The sequence below is a fragment of the Pempheris klunzingeri genome, chromosome 23 (genome assembly GCF_042242105.1).
Source record: "Pempheris klunzingeri isolate RE-2024b chromosome 23, fPemKlu1.hap1, whole genome shotgun sequence".
NCBI lineage: Eukaryota > Metazoa > Chordata > Actinopteri > Acropomatiformes > Pempheridae > Pempheris > Pempheris klunzingeri.
In genome coordinates this window covers 3456150-3480178 of record NC_092034.1, presented here as the reverse complement: position 1 = coordinate 3480178, position 24029 = coordinate 3456150, and the positions used below count along the sequence as shown (strand labels likewise).

At 42.3% G+C, this 24029-nt stretch overlaps 1 protein-coding gene across 1 annotated transcript; it reads left to right on the top strand.

The window, feature by feature from the left end:
* Positions 1-11238: 11238 nt before the first annotated feature.
* gc2 (guanylyl cyclase 2) lies at positions 11239-19673 on the top strand. Its single transcript, XM_070855191.1, has 23 exons — positions 11239-11493; positions 11824-11952; positions 12051-12230; positions 12375-12492; positions 12628-12929; positions 13034-13165; positions 13643-13746; positions 13984-14102; positions 14209-14293; positions 14522-14618; positions 14728-14838; positions 15315-15395; positions 15520-15696; positions 15831-15987; positions 16069-16221; positions 16540-16688; positions 17055-17218; positions 17335-17527; positions 17634-17808; positions 18315-18413; positions 18566-18660; positions 18749-18834; positions 19574-19673. Exons 1-23 carry the CDS (start codon positions 11239-11241, stop codon positions 19671-19673), a joined length of 3261 nt encoding a protein of 1086 aa, XP_070711292.1.
* The last annotated feature ends 4356 nt before the right edge of the window (positions 19674-24029 follow it).

The window sequence follows — 24029 nt, the reverse complement described above, 5'->3', positions numbered from 1 at the left end:
TCTGGGCGAGCTGCAGCTTCTTCTATACTTAGAGACATTGTGTTTGGTTTGACTATTTGCAGGAAAAAGTAAGTCCAGAGTGTAACTGGTTGTGTTCATGGGTCAAAATCTCAAACTGCTGGTGAATCAATAGAACTTGGGAACTGGTTCAAGTACATAAAAGGAAGTTGGGAGGTGTGTTTGTGGTGTTTGCATATGTGTGTGTGTGTGTGTGTGTGTGTGTGTTTTCTGCTGTTCTCATGACCTCTCCTCTCTGACACACACACACACACACACACACACACACACAATTCCCAGTAAAGACAAATTCCTCAGCATCTGGAATTTCTTTCTTGGTCACTGAACTGCCACTCTAACCCTTTTACACACACACACACACACACACACTCTTTTAAAAATTGTCTGCTGACCCCAACTCGTGACCTTTTGCCCTTTGACCTTTAAAAGCAGCAGGGCTCCATCACAGAGTGGAAAAACGTTGAGATAAAGTCAGCGCTCTCGCTCGCTGTGTATTGAGACAAAAAGCCTGAGATGCCATTTGATAAACGCCAAGACAAAAATAAAAAAGTGTGTGTGTGTGTGTGTGTGTGTGAAAAAGAGAGCTACATTAAGTCCAATTTCCTGTTGTGTTTTGAGACCCCAAATTTACCCCCCTAACACACACACACTCACACACACACACACACACACACACACACACCATCCTTCCTGCATGTCACTGAAAGTGCTCCTACATTCTCAAACGGGTCAATGAGGAATCCCTCCCAGCAATCTGTTCTAACGTGGACTTTAAATGCGAGTTTATTTGATAGATGAAGACTTAATGTGACATTTATGAGGCCAGATTTAGAAAATGGAGCCTCCGCTAAGTGCTCCCTTTTTCGGTAAGGCGAAGGAGAGCCTGAAGGAAACTTCTGGATTCTGTTTCAAGAGTAAGAAAATCAAAATAGCGCTGACGTTGTCGGTAAATATAATGACCATATAATTGGTTATATTGTTCACTCCATCTATCTAGACAGGCTTGGTGTTGAGATCATTGTTGCATCCACGACATTAAATCTGGAAAAAGAGATTCATTGTACGATTAGGTCCATGCAGGTACTGAATCAAAAGCCAAATGTTTGATCTTTAAATCTTCATTAAGGCTAATATCAGAGAGTAATTACATTACAATATACGGTAATTATATATAGTGTTCCAGTGTAATATAAACATTAACTTCATATTTCAGAACGTAGCAGCCTTTAACAAACACCATTTCCCACGAGCCAGAGGCCATTGCAGGTTAAATGTCCGCAGCCTGACAGACCAGCCAAGAGGTGAGCGATGAAAACAAATCTCCCATGTCCAGACATGACTGTACAAATAGCACACACTGTTAGGTTTTTTAAAGACAATCCCAAAAGAATAGAATAGTTTTTTAAACGCCAACAAATTTGACCTGTAGGACAAACTTATTTACCTTTATTACTTTTCTTATTTTCAGAAAATGACTTGAAAGTCCTTGCACACCAGAAAGTATTTTAAATGGTGATGAAAGAAACCCTCAGTGAGCGACTGCATTAAGTTACAGTGGGCAGTAGAGCAACAAATGGCTCAGAAGTGACATCAGGACTGCAGCTCTCTATGCAACTACTCATCACACTGTGTTTTCCCTTTGTGAGGAAGTAAAAAATTACCCAAATGACCAAATCCAGTCGGTAAAGGAGTGATAATCTGAGACCAAACTGTGAAATTGCTGTAAATCTTTCCAAGACGCATGTCTCTAATAGTAGTTTGAGTTGGCAGATTGTTCTGCTTGTACAGAAATGTGAGTAGAATATACAAGAGAGTATTTAGGGCAGAGTTACAAATATTTCCAAATAACTGGGGTCCATGGAGACACACTCAGACACACATGTCAGTTAGTAAACCAGCAGCATATGGAAGTCATTCATTTTTCCAGGTAAGATAAAGTACATTGAACTTTGCATAATATGTGTCACAAGAGGAGTACCATATGTGATTTTTTCCCCCACTTAAATCTATATTCCATCCATTCTCCCATTACAGTTTTAAATGGCCTTTTTGGCGTTTAGCGTTGAACTTAAAGCCTTTTCGTGCCAGCTGTTGGCACACAAACTAAGAAAATAAGGAACTGACTGAAAAATGAGAAGCATACATAAGGTGTTCATTAGTATCTGTTCCTGTCCATTTAATGTTCTCGTGAGCTTACTTGACCTAATACTCTGCGTCCTAAATAGGAAATCTCTCCAAAATCAAACACAAACAAACTCTGACTTGTTTAGTCTGAGTCTGTTGATTCTGGACACGATCCGATTCTGCCTCTTTAGATCTTGTTGGCATAATAAAAACACTGGTTGGATGCCTCCATTTTGAATCTAATGATGGTTGCTGAAAGCTGAAATCCATCATTTGCTTTTGGTCAAAATATAAGTTTGTGTCATCTGCATAGCGGAGAGTATTTGTGTGTTAGGGGGTTTTATCATAGTATCAGATCCTATGCAAAAATGCATTGGCTCATCACAACAACAGCAACTATACTGCATGGTGGCCACAGGAACTCTGATTGGTCAGGTTGGGCTGTTTGGTTTTCTTCAATAATTTTCCAATACCGGTAGAGATTGTTGATGTGAGGACAACGTCGATGAAAGAAAAACTTGTTAAATGTTACTTTTTAGAACATCAATGAACCTTTTGCATAAAAGACTGAAGCTTCCAGGCAGATTTTCTTCATAGTTAACAAGCTTCACCGGTTTCCATCACAATCATGACCTATCAAAGTAATTATTCAACAAAAACATGGCGGTTGCACTCCAGTGAGAGTAAACAGAGTTGGGGAATGTAATTGCGGTGCATTATTGTCCGATGTATGTACGATAGATCCATTTAGTCTCGTGGTGACGCAATAAACGGGTGAAATCCACAAAGTTTGACGGCTTAAAACTGCTGCAAATACAGAAAACACAAACATAAACAAAAACACTGCAAGACAACAGAAACTAACACTAAAAAGTGATGAACACAGCAGGAACACGTTGCTGTGGTGATGTAGCTGTGTGTTTTTGTATATTCTTTGAGTTAATAAGCTAGATAGCTTGGGTAGTTTTACAAGTACCAAACCTTCTTGGTTTAAAAACCCATAATACAAACAGTAATCATTTGATATTCAGCCTCTCTGCTGTAATGGTGGTTTCTGGGGAAGCAGGGTCAGTATGCTAAAAGTCAACTTTCTGGTATGTATAAAAGCAGACACAGTCAAAAACATGATAGTTACTAAAGAGCTAAATATGTGGCACACAAGCTGATGAAGTCATGGTCAGCTTATCAACTGCAACCAAACACAAACATGTGGGTGTTCTTGTTCTGGTGACCGCTATGGGAAAGCACTTCATCAACAACAGCAGTGTGGAGGATATAAACCAGCTGTGTGTGTGTGTGTGTGTGTGTGTGTGTGTTAATGCCTTGTTATCTGTAGGAGGCGGCAGGAAGTTAAGGTCCCTCCTGGGATGGAGTCAAGACCTCCAACCCAGAGAGGGACAGGCGGAGAGGAGAGAGCCGAAGGTTGTAAACAGACTTTAAGAAATAAAACAAAATGTGAAATAAATAAGAATGACGACAACAGAGGAGAGAGAATGAATCACGATATGAAGGGATGGAAACAGCTGACAGACAGCAGGAGGGAGAGGAATGAGAGGAGACAGCGGGTGCTGAAGGGAGACACAGAGTCAGACAGATAAAGACGAGACAGGAAAATATAGAAACAGGAAGATTATCAGCTTGTTTATCCAGACATAAAACAAACGTACATGTCAGCTTTCAGCAAAGCTTTCAGCACAAGATGAGATAGAAACGGTGCCGTCGTGAGCGACAGCTAAATGCCGCTGCGAAAGGCCAACGCTGCTTTTTGATTATAAAAGAGCATTAATGCTTGATGATTCAAATCTGCAAAGCAGTTTGTTGAATAATAATATTCTTAGAAAGTGGAATAAGGGTGGGGGTATTTTTTTAAAGCCTTATTGGACAGTGTGTTGACCCCACCTGCTGCCACACCACTTATTTAAATGATGGTAACCCTCCTGCACTTAGTTTTATTTACAGTTTAACTTACTAGCCCACTTTCTATTGGTGACCTTCTGCTCATAACATTCACATCTACTTGTGGCGCACACATAGTTAACTTCTGTAGAGTTTTAGCTGATCTCTTTCATTGGCCCAGAACTTTTGCTCAATACTTAAATATTAGATTTTTGACTTGACTTTGACTTATTATCTTATCTGATGCCCCCGTTGTCAGTTAAATATTGTCAATAGAATAATGATTATTGTAACTGGTCTGGTGGTTAGGTTAGGTTTAGGCAGCTTTTGATTATATCCCACAATCTATATCAGCAGAGGTCATCGTGGAGGTTCAGTTGTTTTAAGCACTATAACAACTTTGAATCCATGTGGAGTCAAAAAACAAGATTCAAAGCTACTTCTTGACCTTCAAAACAGCAACCGACTGATTTCTGTTCGATCACCTTTGCCTTTAGTCCTCGTCAGATAAACGTAGACGTACAGAAGGTCGACTATACAATGGACCAATGCTGCTGTTTTTCTAGTGAAGACAGCATCTTCAACAGACACCTCTGGACAAAACCAAACCACTGGGACCGCTCGCTTCCACATAAATAAAACAGTAATCATACACCACACTTAAGCTGCATCATCCCTTGAACTCCAACCTTAATCTGTATTTACACTTTTTGGCCTAATCCTTTCATTCCTGGCTAAATGGCTGGAAGTATAGAGTTAATGCACGAACATTATCTGAGGTCTGCTGTCTCTATTTTTAGCCCCAAAGCTCCCAGTGGGAAAACCATTTAGCCTCCCATTTCCCCTCTCCCTGCCTGCCTGCCACTACTCTCTTCACACAGTATGTCTTGAGACTAACCAAGGATTTTTCAGACCTGCAGTGCCTTGCCCATGGGCGCCTTGCACAACTGTTATTGAGGGAATAGAGGGCATCGCTTTACTCAACTTTTTCCACACAGATCTTCTACCTTGTTGTGAAAGGACTGGATGTGGAAATGCTTGTCTATGTCCAGTCGCTTTATCAGCATTCCTTACTTCCCCTCCTCACGTCTTGGCTCGCATCATGTATTCAAGATAAGCTAATGATTTTTTTTAAATGCTCCAATTTATTACCACAAATTCTGCGTTGTCGCAACACGCTGGAACGCTTTCAAGATAAGCAACTCAGATTTTCTGTCTTGAAAGCAACTTGGAGGCTGATTGATGGATGAACCACATGAAGTAGCTAGTGGATAACTACCCAGGCTGACTGTGAGACCGCCATTAAGATGTGGACTGATGAAATCACAGGAATATTTTCCCCAAATTACTGTGTTTTTATATCTGTAAGCTATTTCCCGTGTTTGGGTGCACAAATTTCAAATGAACCCTCCAAATCCAAAAACTGTTTTCATATCTCAGTCTCACATCCTGGATCTCTACTACACTATTTATGCTATGTTTAGTTTGTATGTCAGTGTTTTCCAGAGGAGAATAACATGTTTCAGTGCCGCTCTACACGAGGAGTGAGATTAGAGAAGCACGTTAAGAGATCCTCTCGTTGCCACAACAAATAAACAGCATCGACGGCACCTTTGAGTACATGTTAGTGTGAGAGCTCAGTGGCCACTCATGGTCGCTGTAGTGTTTCAGCTTCATGGCCAAAGAAGGTCAACCATCACAAAATGAGAGGAACTACAGAACGCACGTGAAACAGAAACATAAAAGTTAACTTTTTTTAATGGATTTAAGTTGGAGGTGTGGTTTGTGTGTGTGTGTGTGGTTGTTTCTGGGTGGCAGAGTCCTACTTTTCATTCTTATTTTTCATTCATGTCACTCTGCTTTTCTGCATTTCGGACTTTTCATCGTTCCTCCTTTGATGTGAGGTCAAATTACAGACCACATCAGATAAGAGAAGTCGGTGGAGTGACTGAGGTGGGGCCGGCAGAAGACAAGAAAGGCACTGAATGGATATTTCAACACAACTCAATGTGGAATTGACTGCTGTTACATACAGTATGTACTGTTAAAGAAGCCACACAGCTATGAATCCTATCCTGAGGCTTGTTGTGCAGGTTGTCTGCAGGTTCAGCATAGGCCTACTTCTTAACTACTACTGTCTTAACTAAATGCAGATCATGATGATAAATCATGTCGGTAAATAAACGCTTTGTATTAACCTCTTAAGACCCGAGCTCTTGTTTGATATGCATTTTTTATTTCTCCTTGCTATTTGGGCTTATTGGACCCTGATAAGTATAAAACCTAAGCATCATCTTTTTACATGGTGTAGTTTTAGAGAAACATTATGTCCACATATGTGGACAATCGGTCTTCATTTCCAGAAAAAACTCTTTATTTCCACCCTGAACATAGCAGTTTTTTTTCCTGACTGCTTTTGCATGTATTTATAACACATACAAAACATATTTTGAACATGTTTTGAAAATCACGGTGCAAAAAACAATATGAAATATCAACAATTTTGCCCACATACATGTCCATACGGCCCCAGCTAAGCAGAATTAACTACTATGGTAATATAACCCAAAATGTGATGTCCACGCATGTGTACGCCAGGTCTTTAGAGGTTAAGGTTCTTGTAATGAGTAATATAACGTTATTATATGTTAGTAACACTATATATGTGTCAATTATAAGCATGTTGTTAGATTATAACGTGAAATTTGCTAAATGATTGTCCTGTTTGGTCATTATGAGCCGCTGTACCTTGCCGACTCCCGCCGGCAGCAAAGTTCAAGCTAGCCGCTCCCACAAGATTTGCGTTGGCTCCCATGAGATCCAGTGGATCCTGCTCCTGATGCAGCAACTCTGCTCCACAGCCGAAAACTCTAATTTTTACATTAGTGTCATCCAGTCTTTTCACAGCCACCAATCCTCTTAGAGATGTGGATTTCTAACGTGCCTGTTTTGTCCTGTTTGGGGCCTTGTCTTGTGGGGCCCCTCCACCTCTGCACACCGCGGTGCCAGTCAGTCCTGAGAATGAGGGGCCCTCCGTCAGTGACCGCTAAGTGGCCATTTCATAAAGATAAATGCCATTCAGAAAAGAAAGAGGTCGCGATCGATTCAAAGAGGAGCTTATGGCAGAGGCTGTCATCACCTGGATATAAGGAGGCTACTCGGATGTGTACAGTAACCTGTGGCTGAACTCTGCCGTAGACCTGCTTCAGTCAAAATGAGCTCAGAAGGAGCCATGTGGTCGACACTGACTGACCCTACAGTGTAGAAGAGAAACTTATGTCCCATCATAATAAAGCAACATGTCCATGGGTCATACTTGAGTCAACCAAAAAATAAAAGTAGTTATTTAGAGGTCTTTCACATAAACGACTGGTTTTCTGCTGTTTAAAATGTCTGGTGGCTCCTTTGTTTTCAGTATTAAACCTTTAACATGATTGCATTAGTAATGTTATTCATGAATTTACAATCACATGTCTGCTTCATGCATATTTCCTGGCATATTTAGTGGGTAGAGGGGAGTTTCATTTTAGATAAATGTAAAATAATTGTGTAAGGTAATTAGGGGGGTATTTATTAAATAGGTTGAGTAGGTTTAGTTGATTAATATTTGTTTAGTATATAGATTCAGTTAGATGTGGGTTGTATAAATGTGTGGTATTTATTTATTGTGGTTTGTAACTTCCCGGTCAGGTGGTAGGTGCCTGATGGGGACAGGTATTTAAGATGGTGGTTTATGTGCCAGGGGGTGGTTGTTGGGTTTGAATGAGCTGGAGCACATGCTGGAGAGGGGCCTGGTGCTGCACATTTAAAATAAAGCAAATATGAAGGTGCATCTTCTCGGAGTCCTGAATTTTTCTTCCCGGGTCGCCTCCGCTGCTCGGGCACACTGACACATTTGTTCTATCAAATATTTGTCCCAAATCCTTGAATAACTGACTGAAGTTTTAAAAAAGACAGGCAACAACACTATTTGCACCCTTTTATCTTTGTATTTGACTTTTACTTTTCTTTATTAAACCATACCAAGTACTTTTGGTGGCTACACCTAACCGAACTGAGACTGAAAACTAATAATAATAATAATGAAAGAAAAGTTAACAAACAAATCGTAAACGTGATTACTGAGGGTCTTACACAGAATCCAAAAGCTGTCAAAGTCCTGTAACTAAACCTTTCAGCCACCACACCCACATTAATCTTCATACTGCGTGACGGGAGCACCTGGGTGTTTAAAAAAATACAGTAGGGATGATTTAAACGGTGTCAAAGCAGCATGTATTGAAATGTGTACTGCAGCGTTAAGGGAGTCAGAGGGTTCATCTGGCAGGTCAGGACTCCACATCTGGACTGATTTGTCTTGGTCTTGACATAATGTTGGTGGAGATGGGCTCAGAGATTGAGTGCATGATAGAGCGGTAAGAAACGGGATACAAGTTACAACATTATTATCCAAACTTCACCTCCAGTTACATAAACACACAGCGGTATTTCACTCTTACATAGATGCTTAGAAAATGCAGATTTTCATGCCTTTAGTTTTCTTTACCTCTTTTTTTGGACAGAAAAAACGTTAAAACATGTCTGAGTCATTGCAGGTGAGTAAATCCCAAAGGAGAGGCTGAGCCTGGTAAAAAAAAAAGAGCAAATCGCTGAGTCAGATAATCAACTTAAAGCCATCGGCCCAATGAAAAGGCCACAACGATGACGTTTGCCCTGCACAGATGTGCAGACTTTTTACATTGTGTAACACCTTGTAACTTTTTACTACCTCTTACGCTGACAGATTGTGACTCAGTGAGGGCGGAGGAGGCCAGTGTTTGCTTTATGAAGGCCACTTTTGGATTCAAGTAGAAATCTGTGTGTTTTCTGCCAGAAAACTCCACACACACACACAGGATGGTTTTCTGTGCAGGCGACTGTCTGGACAGTCGGTGTCTCTGTATCCTGCTGCCCTCTAGCTTCCACAGAGGCACTGTGCTGTTTCATAGAAAGAGGTAAGCACAGTGTGGGGATACAGAGGGGCCAACCTTCACTTACACTTCCCAGAATATAGAGAAATTTATCACAAAGTAAAACTTATAGTAAGAAGAAAATGCCTCTTGGAGGTTCGTTTTTATTAAGATTTAGTGAAAAAAAAAGGTATCTACTGTATTTCTACTGTATTTATTGACACTGTTTCCTTATATTTGTACACAAATGCTGCATAACACTGAGAAGATAAAGTAAATAAGAGCCCATTTCACCAAATGAACGAACATGCAAGCTGTCGATTGCAGCACAAATCAACAACCATACTGGTAACCAGGCATGAGAACACGGATGACAAGCTGAAGTAAGTAATTTAAAGATTAAAACAAGTAAATCTGTACATCATATGACTACAATAAAATTAAACTGCTATTAAATTCCATGAGTGCTTATAAAAACCAGAGGATTCAGACCAGGATGTCAGACCACATGCACCCCTGCTGCCGCGATCCTCTCTGGTCTGCACATGAAGCTGGAAACACACGAAGGGAATCAAACATTTCCACATCTGACTGGACAAAACTGGGAGATAAAACCTGGTCAGATTATTAATAATTATAACAATAATGATGGTCATGGTTACATTCACCTCAGTCAGTGCGGCTTACAGCTACAGAGGCCCTGATTGGATTTGATATAATCTGACAGGACAGGTCACACACTTGTTCTAGGTCGTCTTACACACACACACACACATGTACGAGCTGTAAACCGTCTTTGTATGCATCCTCATAATGCAGTAACATTCACTTTGCTCCTGATGGTGGGGAGGTGATTACAGTTTAGAGTTTTATTCATTCATTTATTTTACTTTTCTGTTCTGCCTTTTGGATGTAAAGTAATGAAACTATCCACTGCTGTGGCACTTTGGTGCAGGAGGAGGACCAGTCCAGCTCATCAATGCAGGGTAGGAATCCGTCAATGAAAAACAAGAATAGCTCGATGCATGACGGGGGTAAGATAACAGATGTGAGCAGGAGAAAATGGAACATGTAGTACAAGTACATCAGTTGTCATGTCTGATGTGGAGTGTGGGGAAAGTGTTCAGATCCTTTACTTAGTAAAAGTATAATATAATATAAGTCAGTACAATCAGGAAATGTACTTAAGTAACACAATTCTGTGCAGAAAAATGTCCCCTGTTACTGTTATACTATTATAAAAGGTATCATGGGATTATTATTCCACATCCATCAATGTAAAAGCAGGATTTTACTGTTGAAGTTTATTTCTAAATATTTTGCATCAGACTGCAACTAATGATTATTTTCATTAAGATTGAATCTGCTGATTATTTTCTCTACTAATTAATTGATTGATTAGTGTGTAAACATGCCAAAGTGACTTTTGTTTTCACCAACAAACAGTTTAAACCCCAAATTATCAAAAATACATAGAAAGTAAAAGCTGATAATTTGTGAAGCTGGAAACGTGAAATTATGTGCAATTGTCAAACTAGCTGCTAATTAATTTTATGCAAATCTATAATTGACTAATTTCAGCTGTACAAAGTATTCAGCTGTAAGAATTATTCTGTAGTTTAATTGCTAAACATTATAATTTATTAGCTCTTCTTGTGTTTTAATGCAAAAAATGTTAATTTGTAAGATAACGAAGGTGTCAGATTAATTCTGCGAAGTAAAAAGTGCTATATTTTACTCTGAAATGTAGGAGTAGAAGCAGAAAGGACTTAAAATATTTAAAAAAAAGCATAAATACCTCAGATTTACACTTTTTAACACCTCCTTCAAGGCCTATCAGGCATTCTCCATGTACCTTACCTGCAGCATCACCAAAAATCAGACTTAGATTTATCTTTTGTCAGTAACATGAGGATTGTGATGCTGGTATGAGTGGGTCATGACGGATAATCCTGTTATTTAAGCTTCATGTTCTCTGTTGTTCCAGGGAAGCAGCACCTTCAGACCGTCTTCCTCCAGGTTCTTGTGAGCTCTGGAGGTGGAGAGCCTTGAGATGCCCTCACAGCGCCGTGCCTTCATCATCTTACCTCAAACATGGAAGCAGACACCAGGCAAAGCTCCTGACGTCGGTCCATCGTCCGCTCCTCCTCCCTGTCTGCACTCCTGTCCTGTCAACCATGTCACTCCATCCTATCTTCAGTTTTCGTCTTCTTCTGTTTCCCCTCCTCCTCCTCCTTCCCCTCTCTCGCCCATGTTTCTCTCTCCTCTGCTCCCTTCATCCCTCCATAGCCTCCTGAGGCTCCTCCTGGTTCTCCTGGCCTCCCTGTGTTTGCTGCCCTGCCCTGCACAGGCAGTCTGGTTTCAGGTCGGGGTGGTGGGTCCGTGGGGGTGTGACCCTCTCTTTGCCAAGGCCCTTCCCAGTGTGGCGGCACAGCTCGCCGTCAACCGCATCAACAAGGACCCCTCGCTGTCCTACGCCGTGACGTTCGACTACGCTGTGCTGCAGGTATGAAGCTGATCTCAGCTTCACCAGCCTGAAAATAATGTGAACTAAAGCACTAAATACATATAGAAATAAATAAATAAAAGTATCAAAGCTAGCTAATGGAGCTACGTTAGCTAAGGTGAATAAATTAGCTGAGGTAGAAAACTAAGACGGGCGTGAAAAGTTCAAATATTAAAGAAATTGCTCAACATTTGGGAAATATGTTCATCATCATATGCTCTCCTTCCATAGCTACAAATAGTACAAATAACAAAATGTTTTCTGCACAGCAACTTTAACTAAATGTCAGAATAGTGAGGACACAAACTGGTTAACTGTTTCTCTCTTTAGGAGCCATGTGAGACATCGAGGGCGCTGGAGGCGTTCATGGGTTACCACACCAAGGCCTCGGGGTACATTGGACCAGCCAACCCTGGCTACTGTGATGCTGCTTCAATGCTGAGCAAAGGCTGGAACAAAGTAAGAAGCCCTACCATGTGAATTTTTGGGGGGATTTTAGGTTTGTATGTTAACTGAAGAAGATGCCATGAAAAACTCTCTCTACATCCCTCAAACAGCCGTTGTTTTCTTGGAGTTGTGTTGGCTATGAGCTGGACGAAGTCAGGAGCCACCCAACGTTTGCCCACTCCATGCCGAGGCCCACTTGGGTGCTGCTCAGCGTCATAAACTACTTCAAGTGGGCCCACATCGGCATCATCTCGTCCTCGGAGGACATCTGGATGGAGACAGCCACCAAGGTTTGAATATTTCTCCTTGCCACATTTCTTTGGTAGCACATTTTGCTGTGTGTGTTTTTACATTTGCTTTCTAGCTGTTCAAGCACCCTGATTTCCTTGTTTGAGTTCATGGTTTTCATCTTGTGCTGTCTTTGTCCCATCCAGGTAGCTGATTCCTTGAGGAGCCACGGCCTGCCGGTCAAACTGGTCAGTTTTATGGAGAACACCCCCCACGTTATCAGGCGGACTTTGTCCAAGGTCCGCAAGATGAGAGAAATACGAAGTGAGTTCCACTTTATTTAAAAGACCTACAGACCTGTATATTAATTTTAGTTGTTTCATCCATGCTTGACCCCTCTATTGATGCATCAGCTCTTTGTTCCTGTAACCTGCAACCCCCTTTTATGTCTTGTCCTAGTTGTGATCCTCTGCATGCACTCGGCGCTGATCGGCGGCACGGCCCAGAAGCTGCTCTTGGAGACGGCCTACGACATGCAGATGATCGACGGCTCCCTGGTCTTTGTGCCCTACGACACCCTGCTCTACAGCCTGCCCTACCGCAACGTGAGCTACCCGCCTCTGAAGCGCAACAGCAAACTGCTGCGGGCCTACGACGCCGTGCTGACCGTCACCATCGACTCACCCCAGGTGTCGTTCTACGAAGCCTACAGAGAGGCCATGGAGAGCGGAGAGGTGGCGAGGACGCTGAAGCCAGAGCAGGTGATGCACAGGGGGTGTTGAGTTTGGACAGGAGGGGGTTTTGCACTGTTGAGACGCCCTCGAGCGAGGCAGCATGAGCTGGACTCTCTCTGTTTGTGCTGCAGGTGTCTCCCCTCTTTGGCACCATCTACAGCTCCGTCTTCTTCATGGCTCATGCGGTGCACCAGGTTCAGCAAGCTGGGGAGTGGATGTCTGGGGGGAACCTGGCAAGACGAACCCGCAACCTGGACTTTGAGGTACTGAGAGGATTTAGAGCAGACAGGGAATCTCTTGTTTTAACTTTGTAGATAAACCTCATTTAGTAGAAGCAGTAACATGGTCTTTGTCAAAAAAAGGCTTAAAAAAGTGTATTTTATTTGTATCTATATTTACATTTGGATTAATATTAATACTGATATTAGCAAATGGGAGTTATATAATCATTCAGGCCAAATTTCAGGGTATGGGCCCCAACAATAGTGACAAAATGAAAATATATCCGTAATACAAGAAATATGAAATTGCCTAGATGGTCTTCAACACAAGTGGGAGCCAAATATCTTAGTTTATCTTTAGTTCCTAAACTAGATGAAGCACATCTCATAATATTTGCTGTATGATGGTTTGTTTGATCCCCCAGTTGTCTCAATCAAAATAGATTATATAGATGAATACTTGAAAAAAAGCCACAATAAAAGCTCCAGTTCAAACTACGTCTCGTATCTTCGTTTCAGGGCTTCAGCCATCCCATCAAAACCAACAGCTCTGGAGCAGCTCTGCTGAACTACCTCATACTGGACACAGACGGACTCTCCTGGCAGCTGAAGCCCACGTACAGGTATACGAGGACCGAGACCAAGTGTTTAGTGTTTCCTGTTAAAGCACATCAAGTTATTTCAAGTCCCTCACAGAGCACTCAGTGTGAAAAAAGAAAACTTTCAGCAATTTTAGTGACTTAAAGACAGCAAGCTGATGAGTTAAAGGGCCATACCAACATTTTTCAGGTTGTATTCTACGATGTGCCTGCATTGATGCTGAATGAACTACATTAATTGATCTAATCGATTAATGACAGGATTGACATGGAGGCCGGGATGGTGCGTTTCCTGGGTCGAGAAATCCACTTCCCACGTGGCTACGGACCCAGGAAGGACTCCTCCTGCTGGTTTACTCCTGGAGTCGTCTGCTCAGGGGGTTAGGAAAACACACACACACACACACACACACACACATATATATATACACATACTCTCCATCCTTTTTGACATCTTCATTCAAAACTCTTCTTTTTCTGCTCCAGGGGTGGATCTGTTCTTGACCATCGGCATTTTCCTCGGAACAATATTCGGCTCTATGTTTGCAGCGGCGCTTATTTATTGCATCAGGTACAAAGTCCTGAGTCACGATGGCCTGAAAGGTCCAGAACATCATTAATTAAAAAGATAAATATTATCTCTGGGTAAAAAACTTTATTAACAATGCGTAGTTGTTTGTAGTTTGGTGTTTTTCTTACAATCAGTCATGAATAAAGCAGCTGTTTGTGACTGAGAGACGGACTCATAACTTGTGCATCACTCATTCCCGCTGCCTCCCTCTTGTCTCCCGTTGCCTAGGCGACGCGTTAACCAAATTCGACTGGTTAAGGGGCCAAACAAGAACGTGCTGACTCTGGCTGATGTCACGTTCATAAACCCGTCGCTTAGCAACAAGGTCAGCATCTGTCTGCATATTTGCGTCACACTTTTTTTACATGTGTTCATTACAGGAGCTGTTTGTGTGTGTTACTGATGTTGCCCCTGAACGCATCCTGAACTTACAGAAGCTGAGTATGGACGACAGCAGGGCCAGCGGCATGCGGAGCGTGTCAGACCACAGCGTCTCCACCCAATCCCCGGCCACCTACGAGAACTCCAACGTCGTCATTTACCAGGTGAGGCACAGTTACAACACTGCTTTCCAGTTCTTCCTAAAGTCAAAGACTAAGAAGGGAAAAATAGGTTCAGTTGGAAAAATGAAAAGCTTTTAACCTTTAACCTTTAACCTTAACTGCATGTGAATGTCTTATGTTTTGTCTGTCCGTCCCATTCGCATGAAATATCTTTGAAACAACTTTGAACAAATGTCCAAACGATTAGATTCTGGTGATCAAATGTGATTGTGACCTTAGAAAACACTAATTCAGATAATTTATACGTTAATTATAACAAGATTTTACATAAATGTCTCATAAGATGAAGTGATGACATTTGATGTTCAAAAGGTCAAAGTTCATCCTCACTGTTCATAATAAAGATCATAATGTTCTGCAGAAACACTAGAATTAGAAACAACTGTAAGACCACTATAAACTTGTGGGTTTAGTTTGGGGACATTTTTAATCCATCAGTAACTGTTTCTCTCCACCAGGGCGACTGGGCGTGGCTGAAGAGACTTCCTGATGGGGCTTTCAGCAACATCAACCCCAAAACCAGCCTGGTGTTTGAACTGGTACGTGAGATAAAGACATTTTGTGCCCGTTTGTAATTAACAAAGCACAATGAGATACCACAGCTAGTAACAGAAACCAACATGACAAAGTGCTGTTAAAAAATGCTCCTTGTTTTGGCCACAGATGAAGGACATGCGCCACGAGAATCTCAACCCTTTCCTCGGCTTCTTTCTCGACTGTGGCGTGTTCGCCATCGTGACCGAGTTCTGCTCCAGAGGGAGTCTGGAGGACCTGCTGCTGAACGAAGACGTCAAACTGGACTGGATGTTCAAGTCGTCTCTGCTGCTGGATTTGATTAAGGTCAGTACAGAGGGAAGGCAGGATTTCCCTCTGAAATGTGGTGCAGAAGAAAAGCAATAGACCTCAGATATGTACATCAGTTTGGTTTAGTGGCATCCCACCACTGCTGAAGACTTGTTTGTTGTCTGTCTCAGGGTATGAAGTACCTCCACCACCGCGGTGTGTCCCACACTCGCCTGAAGTCTCGTAACTGTGTGGTGGACGGGCGTTTTGTCCTGAAGATCACAGACTTCGGCTACAACGAGGTTCTGGAGGCTCAGAGGTTCCCCTACATCGAACCGCCCGCAGAAGGTGAGAGAACACGTAAGATTATGAATCGGGGTCTGCGGTCGCCACCGTGGTAGCAAACTGATCCGGTCCTGTTTGTTCCAGAGTTGCTGTGGACGGCCCCAGAGATCCTGAGGATCTCGGGGCAGCCGGGGTTTCACGGGACCCCGTTAGGCGACGTGTTCAGCTTTGCCATCATCATGCAGGAAGTGGTGATCAGAGGGCCTCCATACTGCATGCTGGACTTGCCCGCGGAAGGCAAGATAACAACTTCACAAAATGGCATTCCTATCAGCCCTTGCTTGTATTTTGTGTTAATACTATTCAGCTCACACGCTCATACACCAAGATGGTGAAAATGGTGAAACAATAGCAGCTAAACATCAACATGTTAACACTGGGAACACACGCAGGTGTTAGTATTTAGCTCACAAAGCTGCTAGCATGGCCGTTGGCGTGTTTTGGGGGATTAAAATCCAAGACGTATGACTTTTGAGTCAAGGCGTCCCAAACCGCTAACGTGGCTAAAGGAAAAGTGACCACCCACACAACAGCCGACGTTTCTCTGTGCTTTAGATATAATAGAGAAGCTGCGGAAGCCCCCTCCTCTGTGCCGCCCGGTGGTCAGCCCAGACTACGCTCCCATGGAGTGCATCCAGCTCATGAAGCAGTGCTGGAACGAACAGCCGGACAAGAGGCCCCCCTTTGATGAGATCTTTGACCTGGTAGGCTCCAAAAGATCTTCAAGTCTGTGCAGGACACATATAACTGCATTTTAACTTTGTTTAAATAAGATATTTACTTTGACATTCAACAAAATGCCTTATTAACTGCTGTTGAACTGATATTCTGGTGGCCAGTGTTGATCTGTTGGTGTTAAACCCCTAAAATAACAAATTCTGAACAAAAACCTTGACAGTTGTGGCACATTATAATTAAAATTGTCTATTTTTCCTGGTAAAATCAACTTTTGAGTCAATACTTGAGAATTCATTATAATCATAATAAAGGACTACTAATCTTTTTAACATCTCGACATGTCTTGTGCTCTGTATCTTATTCCTGTCCTTTATTTCTTTTCCTCCTCTCAGTTTAAGAACATCAACAAGGGGAGGAAGACCAACATCATAGACTCCATGCTGAGGATGCTGGAGCAGTACTCGTCCAACCTGGAGGAGCTGATCAGGGAGCGAACGGAGGAGCTGGAGATCGAGAAGCAGAAGACGGAGAAGCTGCTGACACAGATGCTGCCTCCGTGAGTTAACGTAGACGCGCTCGTACACAAAACACACGCTGATTAATTAATAGATGGTTTTCATGGACACAAAAACATAAAGACACTTGTTTTTTATTGTCTTCTCCTCCCCTCAGGTCGGTGGCCGAGGCTTTGAAGGTTGGCGGTGTAGTCAAGCCCGAGGATTTTGACAGCGTGACGCTTTACTTCAGCGACATCGTTGGCTTCACCACCATCTCGGCCAACAGCGAACCCATCGAGGTGGTCGACCTGCTCAACGACCTCTACACGGTGTTTGACGCCATCATAGGAAACCACGACGTCTACAAGGTGTTTAAATCCTCTATTCAGTTATGCTAATATAAATAATTGTAGAATCTCACATTAAATCTCTTTGCGTCACATGAATGCTCACTGTTTTTCGGCTCTTCTCCAGGTGGAGACTATCGGTGATGCTTACATGGTGGCGTCAGGTATTCCCGTCCGTAACGGAAACCGCCACGCTGCAGAGATAGCTAACATGGCCCTTGACATACTGAGCGCCGTGGGAACCTTCAAAATGAGGCACATGCCTGACGTCCCTGTCAGGATACGTATAGGACTGCACACAGGTGAGGGAGGAGGGAACACACACAAATCATGACACAGATAGGATTGCAAGCTGGTGCGAGGCTGATTTGATAAACTGAGTACTCACTATGCAGTAAAATGCTCCCTGCATCGTTGGTCTGTCTGATTAAAACTTGTGACACAACTTTAAATCGCTTGTTTTTGTTATTAAAAGGTGAGTTTCAAACACTTTAACAATTCGAAATCTGTCCTAGATTACAATGAACCCACCCTGACCATATTTTAGGAAAAAGTTGATATGAAACTAAATAATGCTGTGACATATTTAACATTTCAGACCTTGGACAGTAGAGGAAGCATCTCAAAAATCAGTTCAGAAATGTGTTCCATGTCGTCCCTTTAGTCTGTTTTAAATCCCCCATAACTTTACTTAAAGGAGAAAAGGGTTCTTATGGGTTAATTTACTTGCAATGCATCATATTAGTCCTTATTCTTTCTTGAAATTTACTAAATTTAGTGTGTGTGTGTGTGTGTTTGACGGTTGTAGGTCCTTGTGTAGCAGGTGTGGTAGGTCTCACTATGCCTCGCTACTGTCTGTTTGGAGACACGGTGACCACGGCCTCCCGCATGGAGTCCTCCGGGCTGCGTAAGTTCACACCCATAAAAACTGAAGGACTGAAAATGTGACTGTTTATGGAGAAAATAACCACACAGGCGTGTTTGTCTTTGTCTTGTTCTAGTTTTGTTTAGTCCAAACCACCTGGAAATTATAATGTCCATTTTCTTGGCTTGCTGCAGCCTACAGGATCCACATCCACGAGAGCACAGTGAAGGTCCTGAAGCACCTAAATCTCGGCTACAAGGTCGAGTTGAGAGGCAAGACCGAAGTCAAGGTGCGACCCTGCAGTCGAGATCTCTGCATGTGCAGACCGTCGCTGTCTCTGTCTGCACATTCCTGCTATGTCTTTGTCTCTGTTTCAGGGTAAAGCATCGGAGGAGACCTACTGGCTCGTGGGGAGGGATGGATTTACCAAACCTTTGCCTGTTCCTCCTGAAGTCAAGACCGGGTAAGAACAAGCGTCCTTTCTCCTCCTCTTTTTCATACTTATTCTTTTCTCCCCATTTAAAAACAAGCTTCTCTCACTCTGTTCCATCATCGACTGCTGCCATCATCAACAGTTGCCTGTCTGGGTCTATTGTGTTGTCTATTTATCTGTGTGTAATTTTCTTATTCGTGTAAAAAAAAAAAGATTTGACCGTAAAATTAGTTTTTGGTGCCAGAAACAGAATCAACAAGTAACTTCTTTCAGACTTGTTATCTGCACAGACTCTCAAAAATAGTACTGGTAGAAATCTGTTGAGACAAATGTTGAGTGTATTTTGATAAAAGCTGTACACACACACACACACAAATAAGGGCAAAGTCCTCATTCAGACTTTGCAGGGACCAAGAGTGTGTGTGTGTGTGTGTGTGTGTGTGTGATGATGTGGCTTGTAGTGCAGCATGGAAGGGATCTTCTTCTTTTGTTTCTGATGCGATATAAGATCGGTATTGATCCTCTCAATTAATGCTTGGAAATAATCACAATAAGCATCTTTCCCAGGACGATCTTGTTTCAGTTAAAAATAAATTGAACTCTGAGCACAGCAGCAAAATGTAAAGCAGGCAAACAAGCCAGCATAAACACAGTTCTGCCAATTCATAACATATATAACATACAGTAGCTGAGCTGATTCGTGTGTGTTTGTGTGTGTTTGTGTGTGTTTGTGTGTGCTGTGTTCACGCTGTTCACTTCATCCCAACAGGCAAATGGCCCACGGGCTGCAGATGGCCGAGATAGCCCAGTACAAGAAACGGAAAGCCGAGAAACTACAACAGGAACAACTTGCAAAGAAGAAAAACTGAGGTAATGTTATGCATTGAAAAAAATGTATAACATTACTGGCTTGGTTGGAAATGTGACTCGTCCTTTGGCAAACACAGTTTGGGGATGTGAACTGCCTCAGGGTGTCGCTGCAGTTTGTTTGCATTTAGTTTAGCATTTTGAACATGATCCGCTCAAAGGTTCGGAAGAAAGCAGCTCGTCGAATGAAGGCTTCTGATGAGGTGGCTTTCTCTGTGAAGGCTTTTATTTTGAAAATCCCCCTTTCTTCTTCTTCTTATTACTATTATTATCATTAGATAAATAGCCACGCAGAAGTTCTCTGTTTGCATCTGGAGACTGTAGATCAAATTTACAATCAATTCAAAACCATATATGACAGTGTTCATGTTCACATTTTACCCAGCAGACGTTTCATGCTGCAGGTTTCAGATGTCTTTGCTTTAACACTTTGAGTGGGTCATGTTTATGTGGAGGAATGCAAATAAAACACAGCGACTTTTGGAGGCAGTTCAGGCGAGGGATGTGGAGATTTTGTCCATTAAATTCTTTTGTTAGAAGAGAAAAATCACCATTTTGATTTGTTGGTCACTGACAAAACTCAGTTCTTCTACTTTACAAGTTTAAAAAACTCCAAATACATATATATATATATTTATATATTTATATATCACATCCCGTTGCTGCTGCTCTAAAACCTCAAATCTCTGAAAGAAAAAGCATAGACACAGACTAAAGTGTTCTAGGGGAGAGTTTCTATTTTTGAGGTCAGGATGGTGAATTCACCTGTTTGTTAGTTTTTCTAGTTGAAGGAATATTTTAACGTTCTGGGAAACATGTCTCCTTTGGTTTCTTTCTGAGAGTTAGATGAGAAGATGGAAGCCACTCTTTACCTGTGCATTCAGGGCTTAGCTTCAGTCAGGAGGATGATTAGCTTAGCTTAGCATAAAGACTGGAAGCAGAGGGAAACTGTTAGCCTGGTTCTGCCTACCGAATCACGTCCTGACTCCAAGAGCAGCATCAGTTTTCTCATCTGATTCTCAGCAAGGAAGCGGTTCCTTTCTTTTCATGCTTTAGGGTAGCCATTTTTGTTTCCCATCTTACATTAATGTTGGTTGTTTCTTCTCCCCCTCTGTCTCTCAGCCCCCCCAGCGGCGCCACACTGAGCGAGTCGAAGGACCTAAAGCAGGTGTTTCACAAGGCGGTGAAGAAGATCTCTCACGTCCGCGTCGTGACTCAACTCAGCATGCCCGAGGAGGACGACAACATGATGCTGCTGCACCACTGACCGATCTGTGACCTGTGCAGCTTTGCCTCCAGGTGGATCTCCACACCACAGAAAACTGTGACCTTTCAACTCTGATGGCGGCGGCCCTGTTGACCTCCAATCTGAGGATAAAGACTGTGATTTAGCACCAGCTTTTCTTCTTATTCATCAGCCTGCCACTTGGGAGACCTGATGTTTCCTCATGAAATTCCCAGCTAGTGATCCACGTTTCTCCAGGAGGAGAGAAGGAACAGTGGAGGTGTTAGTTCAGATTACCACCGGATGTGTGTGTGTGTGTGTGTGTGTGCCTGCATTAACGGCTTGAGTTGAGATGATGTCTTGTGTGGAACTATGTATAGAGGCTGAGAAGTGGTGACTCAGCAAAGCAGGGATCTACAGACACAGCCTGTCAGCAGCAGAGGAACGCAACGCAGCTAATCTCTGCCGTTCACTTCCTCCTCCTCCTCCTCCTCCTCCTCCTCCTCCTCCTCCTCCTTCACGAGGGGGGACAAAAATGAAGAGGAGAAGGAGGGGAGGTGGAGAGGGAAGTGTGGACGTCTTGGCTTTGTGATGCCAAGTTGTTGATATCTGAAAAACACAAATACCTACTCAAGCTACGGGTTATATCAATTATCTGTTCATTAATTCATTGATCATCTGGGATTTATAGATGAAGAGAGTCCAGAGTGACATCTTCTAATAGCTTGTTTAGCCTGAGCAACAATCCACATCCCAACACACTGAATTATCTATCACAGAAGACTAAAGGGGTGTTAAAATGATTTCCTTATTTATTTCTTGTCATATCTCTCGAACACCATAGTCATTTTTTTTTTTTAAGTTTTAGAGTTTAAGTTGAAGAGTTTTTTTCTGTTATGAACCAAAGATAAACCAGTGACGCTGGTTTGCAAACCACCAAGATTCCTCTACACCAAAAATTAAAATCTCAGCTCACCAATGCTTCAAAGTGGGTTTTTCCACTGACTGAGAAACTGAATAAATGTGTAGTGAGATTCTGCAAAAACAAAAAGTGCAGCAAACCTTCTCCTGGATAATTAAAGGCTGAAAACAGTCCAGATAGCAGCCGATACGAGCGGGAGAGAGAGGCTTTAGTTTGTTTCTTTCTCACGTCTGAATCTCAGCTCGAGTCTCGACTGCAAACAGATTTTTACACTTTTTAATTTGTCGTGTGGGCCGAGATCTGAACAAAGCTGACAGCAGAGTTGTATGTAAATAAAACACAACCAAAGCACTCTGTTTATATGTTATTTCCACATTAACATCTTGAGTTATCTTCACATATTGAATGATATCTGAGCAGGAGGCTCATTGTCTTCTCTGACATTTGTCCTTCTTATAGCTCTGTTTTAATATTTTAATTTTAACGTTAATGTTACCGGGCCTGTGTTGATGTAAATATGACTTTAGAGCAGACTCAGGTTTTTATTTCAACTCCACAGATTTAACTTTTAATTTTGTGCTTATATTTGGAAATGATCCTAAATGTAGATACGAAATCATGACTTTCCAGCCAGTAGCTGAGTCCCCTTTATTTTTGTAACCAAACCTGCCTGACAAACACTGCAATAAATCTTTTGGTGCTTGAACTCAGTGTAAAGATCAATGTGTGTGTGTGTGTGTGTGTGTGTGTGTGAGAGAGGCTCATTTCTAAATAAGCCCACAGCGTCCTCTAGTGATGCAGCAGAGAATAAATGTAGTTTGTTCAAACTACAGATGGCGTCCAGGAAGCTGTGGAGGATTATCCCCACTGATCCTCACTGTGTGTGTGTGTGTGTGTGTGTGTGTGTGTGTGTGTGTGTGTGTGTGTGTGCTGGTCTGTTTAAAATCCATGAACTGACGGGCAGTTTACCACAGTTTTTACTGAATATCACACACACACACACACACACACACACACACACAGGTATGAGTGCACTGTAGCTGAGGTTTCCAACCTTTTCAGGGCTCGTGTCCTGTTAGTGAAATGTTAAAATGTCTACATGTGACTTTGTTTCATATGTTTAGTTGTTATTAGTTCACCCAAAGTGACCTTTAAATAATTTGTTAGTGTCCTGAGAGGCTAAAAACTGGCCCGTGTAAAATGGGAATCATTAGAGAAAAGTCTGAAAACAGAGAGTTGGACTTTTGATGTTTTCTGCACTACACTTCCCACAAATCACCTGCAGATCCAACAGTGGGGGGTCTGTGAGGCCTCCTCCCCCTCCGGGCTTCATCTGGATGCAGTTTGATCGTCTGCAGGAGGCGCTGCTGCCATCAGGTCTTCTTCTTCTTCTTCAGGCAGATAAAACGCTTTCTGTTTCTTTACTTTGCTGCCTAAAGACCATCAAATGATTTAGTCTGAAAAAACAGTAGAATCAACATTTGCAGCTTGTATCTAACTGTAAAATACACTTTCTTCTCCATGACATTAAACCTTCCAAATGTCCGGTAACATTACAGAGGAGGTGACCTGGGTGCTTCAGCTCTGCTTCAGTCACTGTCACTGTAAGATGCTACAGAAACAAGCTGTAGCATCTTAACGTCAGACAACAGCTGCTTGTTCTGGTTGGTTACACGTCAAAAACACATTTGGGCCACTGGTGCTCACAGGAATCAATAAGAAGCGTCGCTCTTCTCTAACTTCTTGTACACGTGTGGTTTATGTTTCCTCCATCAGGAGCTCCCGACAGGCCGGTGCGTGTCAAAGCTACAGAGCTGAGATTATCAGAGGATTTACACTGTTATCCAGGCGTTAATGGCGGTTTGTTTGGGGGCAGGAAGGGTTTTGTATAGATTATGATATGGTGATATTATAGAATAAGGAGGACTGTGGATCAGAAAGATTAAAGAATACTGAGGAATGGGAGATTAGACCTGGATTATTCATGTAAATACCGTTCCATTAGACTCACAGCAACACATTTTTCATCATAAATACATCAAGATGAAAAAACAAAACACATATAGAGCCATAATGTTACTCATGTTGAAGTCAGGGGGGTTGTGGTTAGCTTATTTTAGCATAAAGACAGGAAGTAAAGGGATAAAAGTTCAAAAATGTGCCTCCCGACGCCTCTCCGTCCACACAGAGACACGTTAAAACACTCACTGA

What these genes read in the sequence shown, in the direction of transcription:
- gc2 (XM_070855191.1), top strand. Translation starts at nt 11,239, where the DNA reads ATGTTTCTCTCTCCTCTGCTCCCTTCATCCCTCCATAGCCTCCTGAGG. An exon ending in GCTGGACTTGCCCGCGGAAG is followed by an intron (nt 16,222 to 16,539) that starts GCAAGATAACAA and finishes TCTGTGCTTTAG; the next exon opens with ATATAATAGAGAAGCTGCGG. An exon ending in TTGATGAGATCTTTGACCTG is followed by an intron (nt 16,689 to 17,054) that starts GTAGGCTCCAAA and finishes TCCTCCTCTCAG; the next exon opens with TTTAAGAACATCAACAAGGG.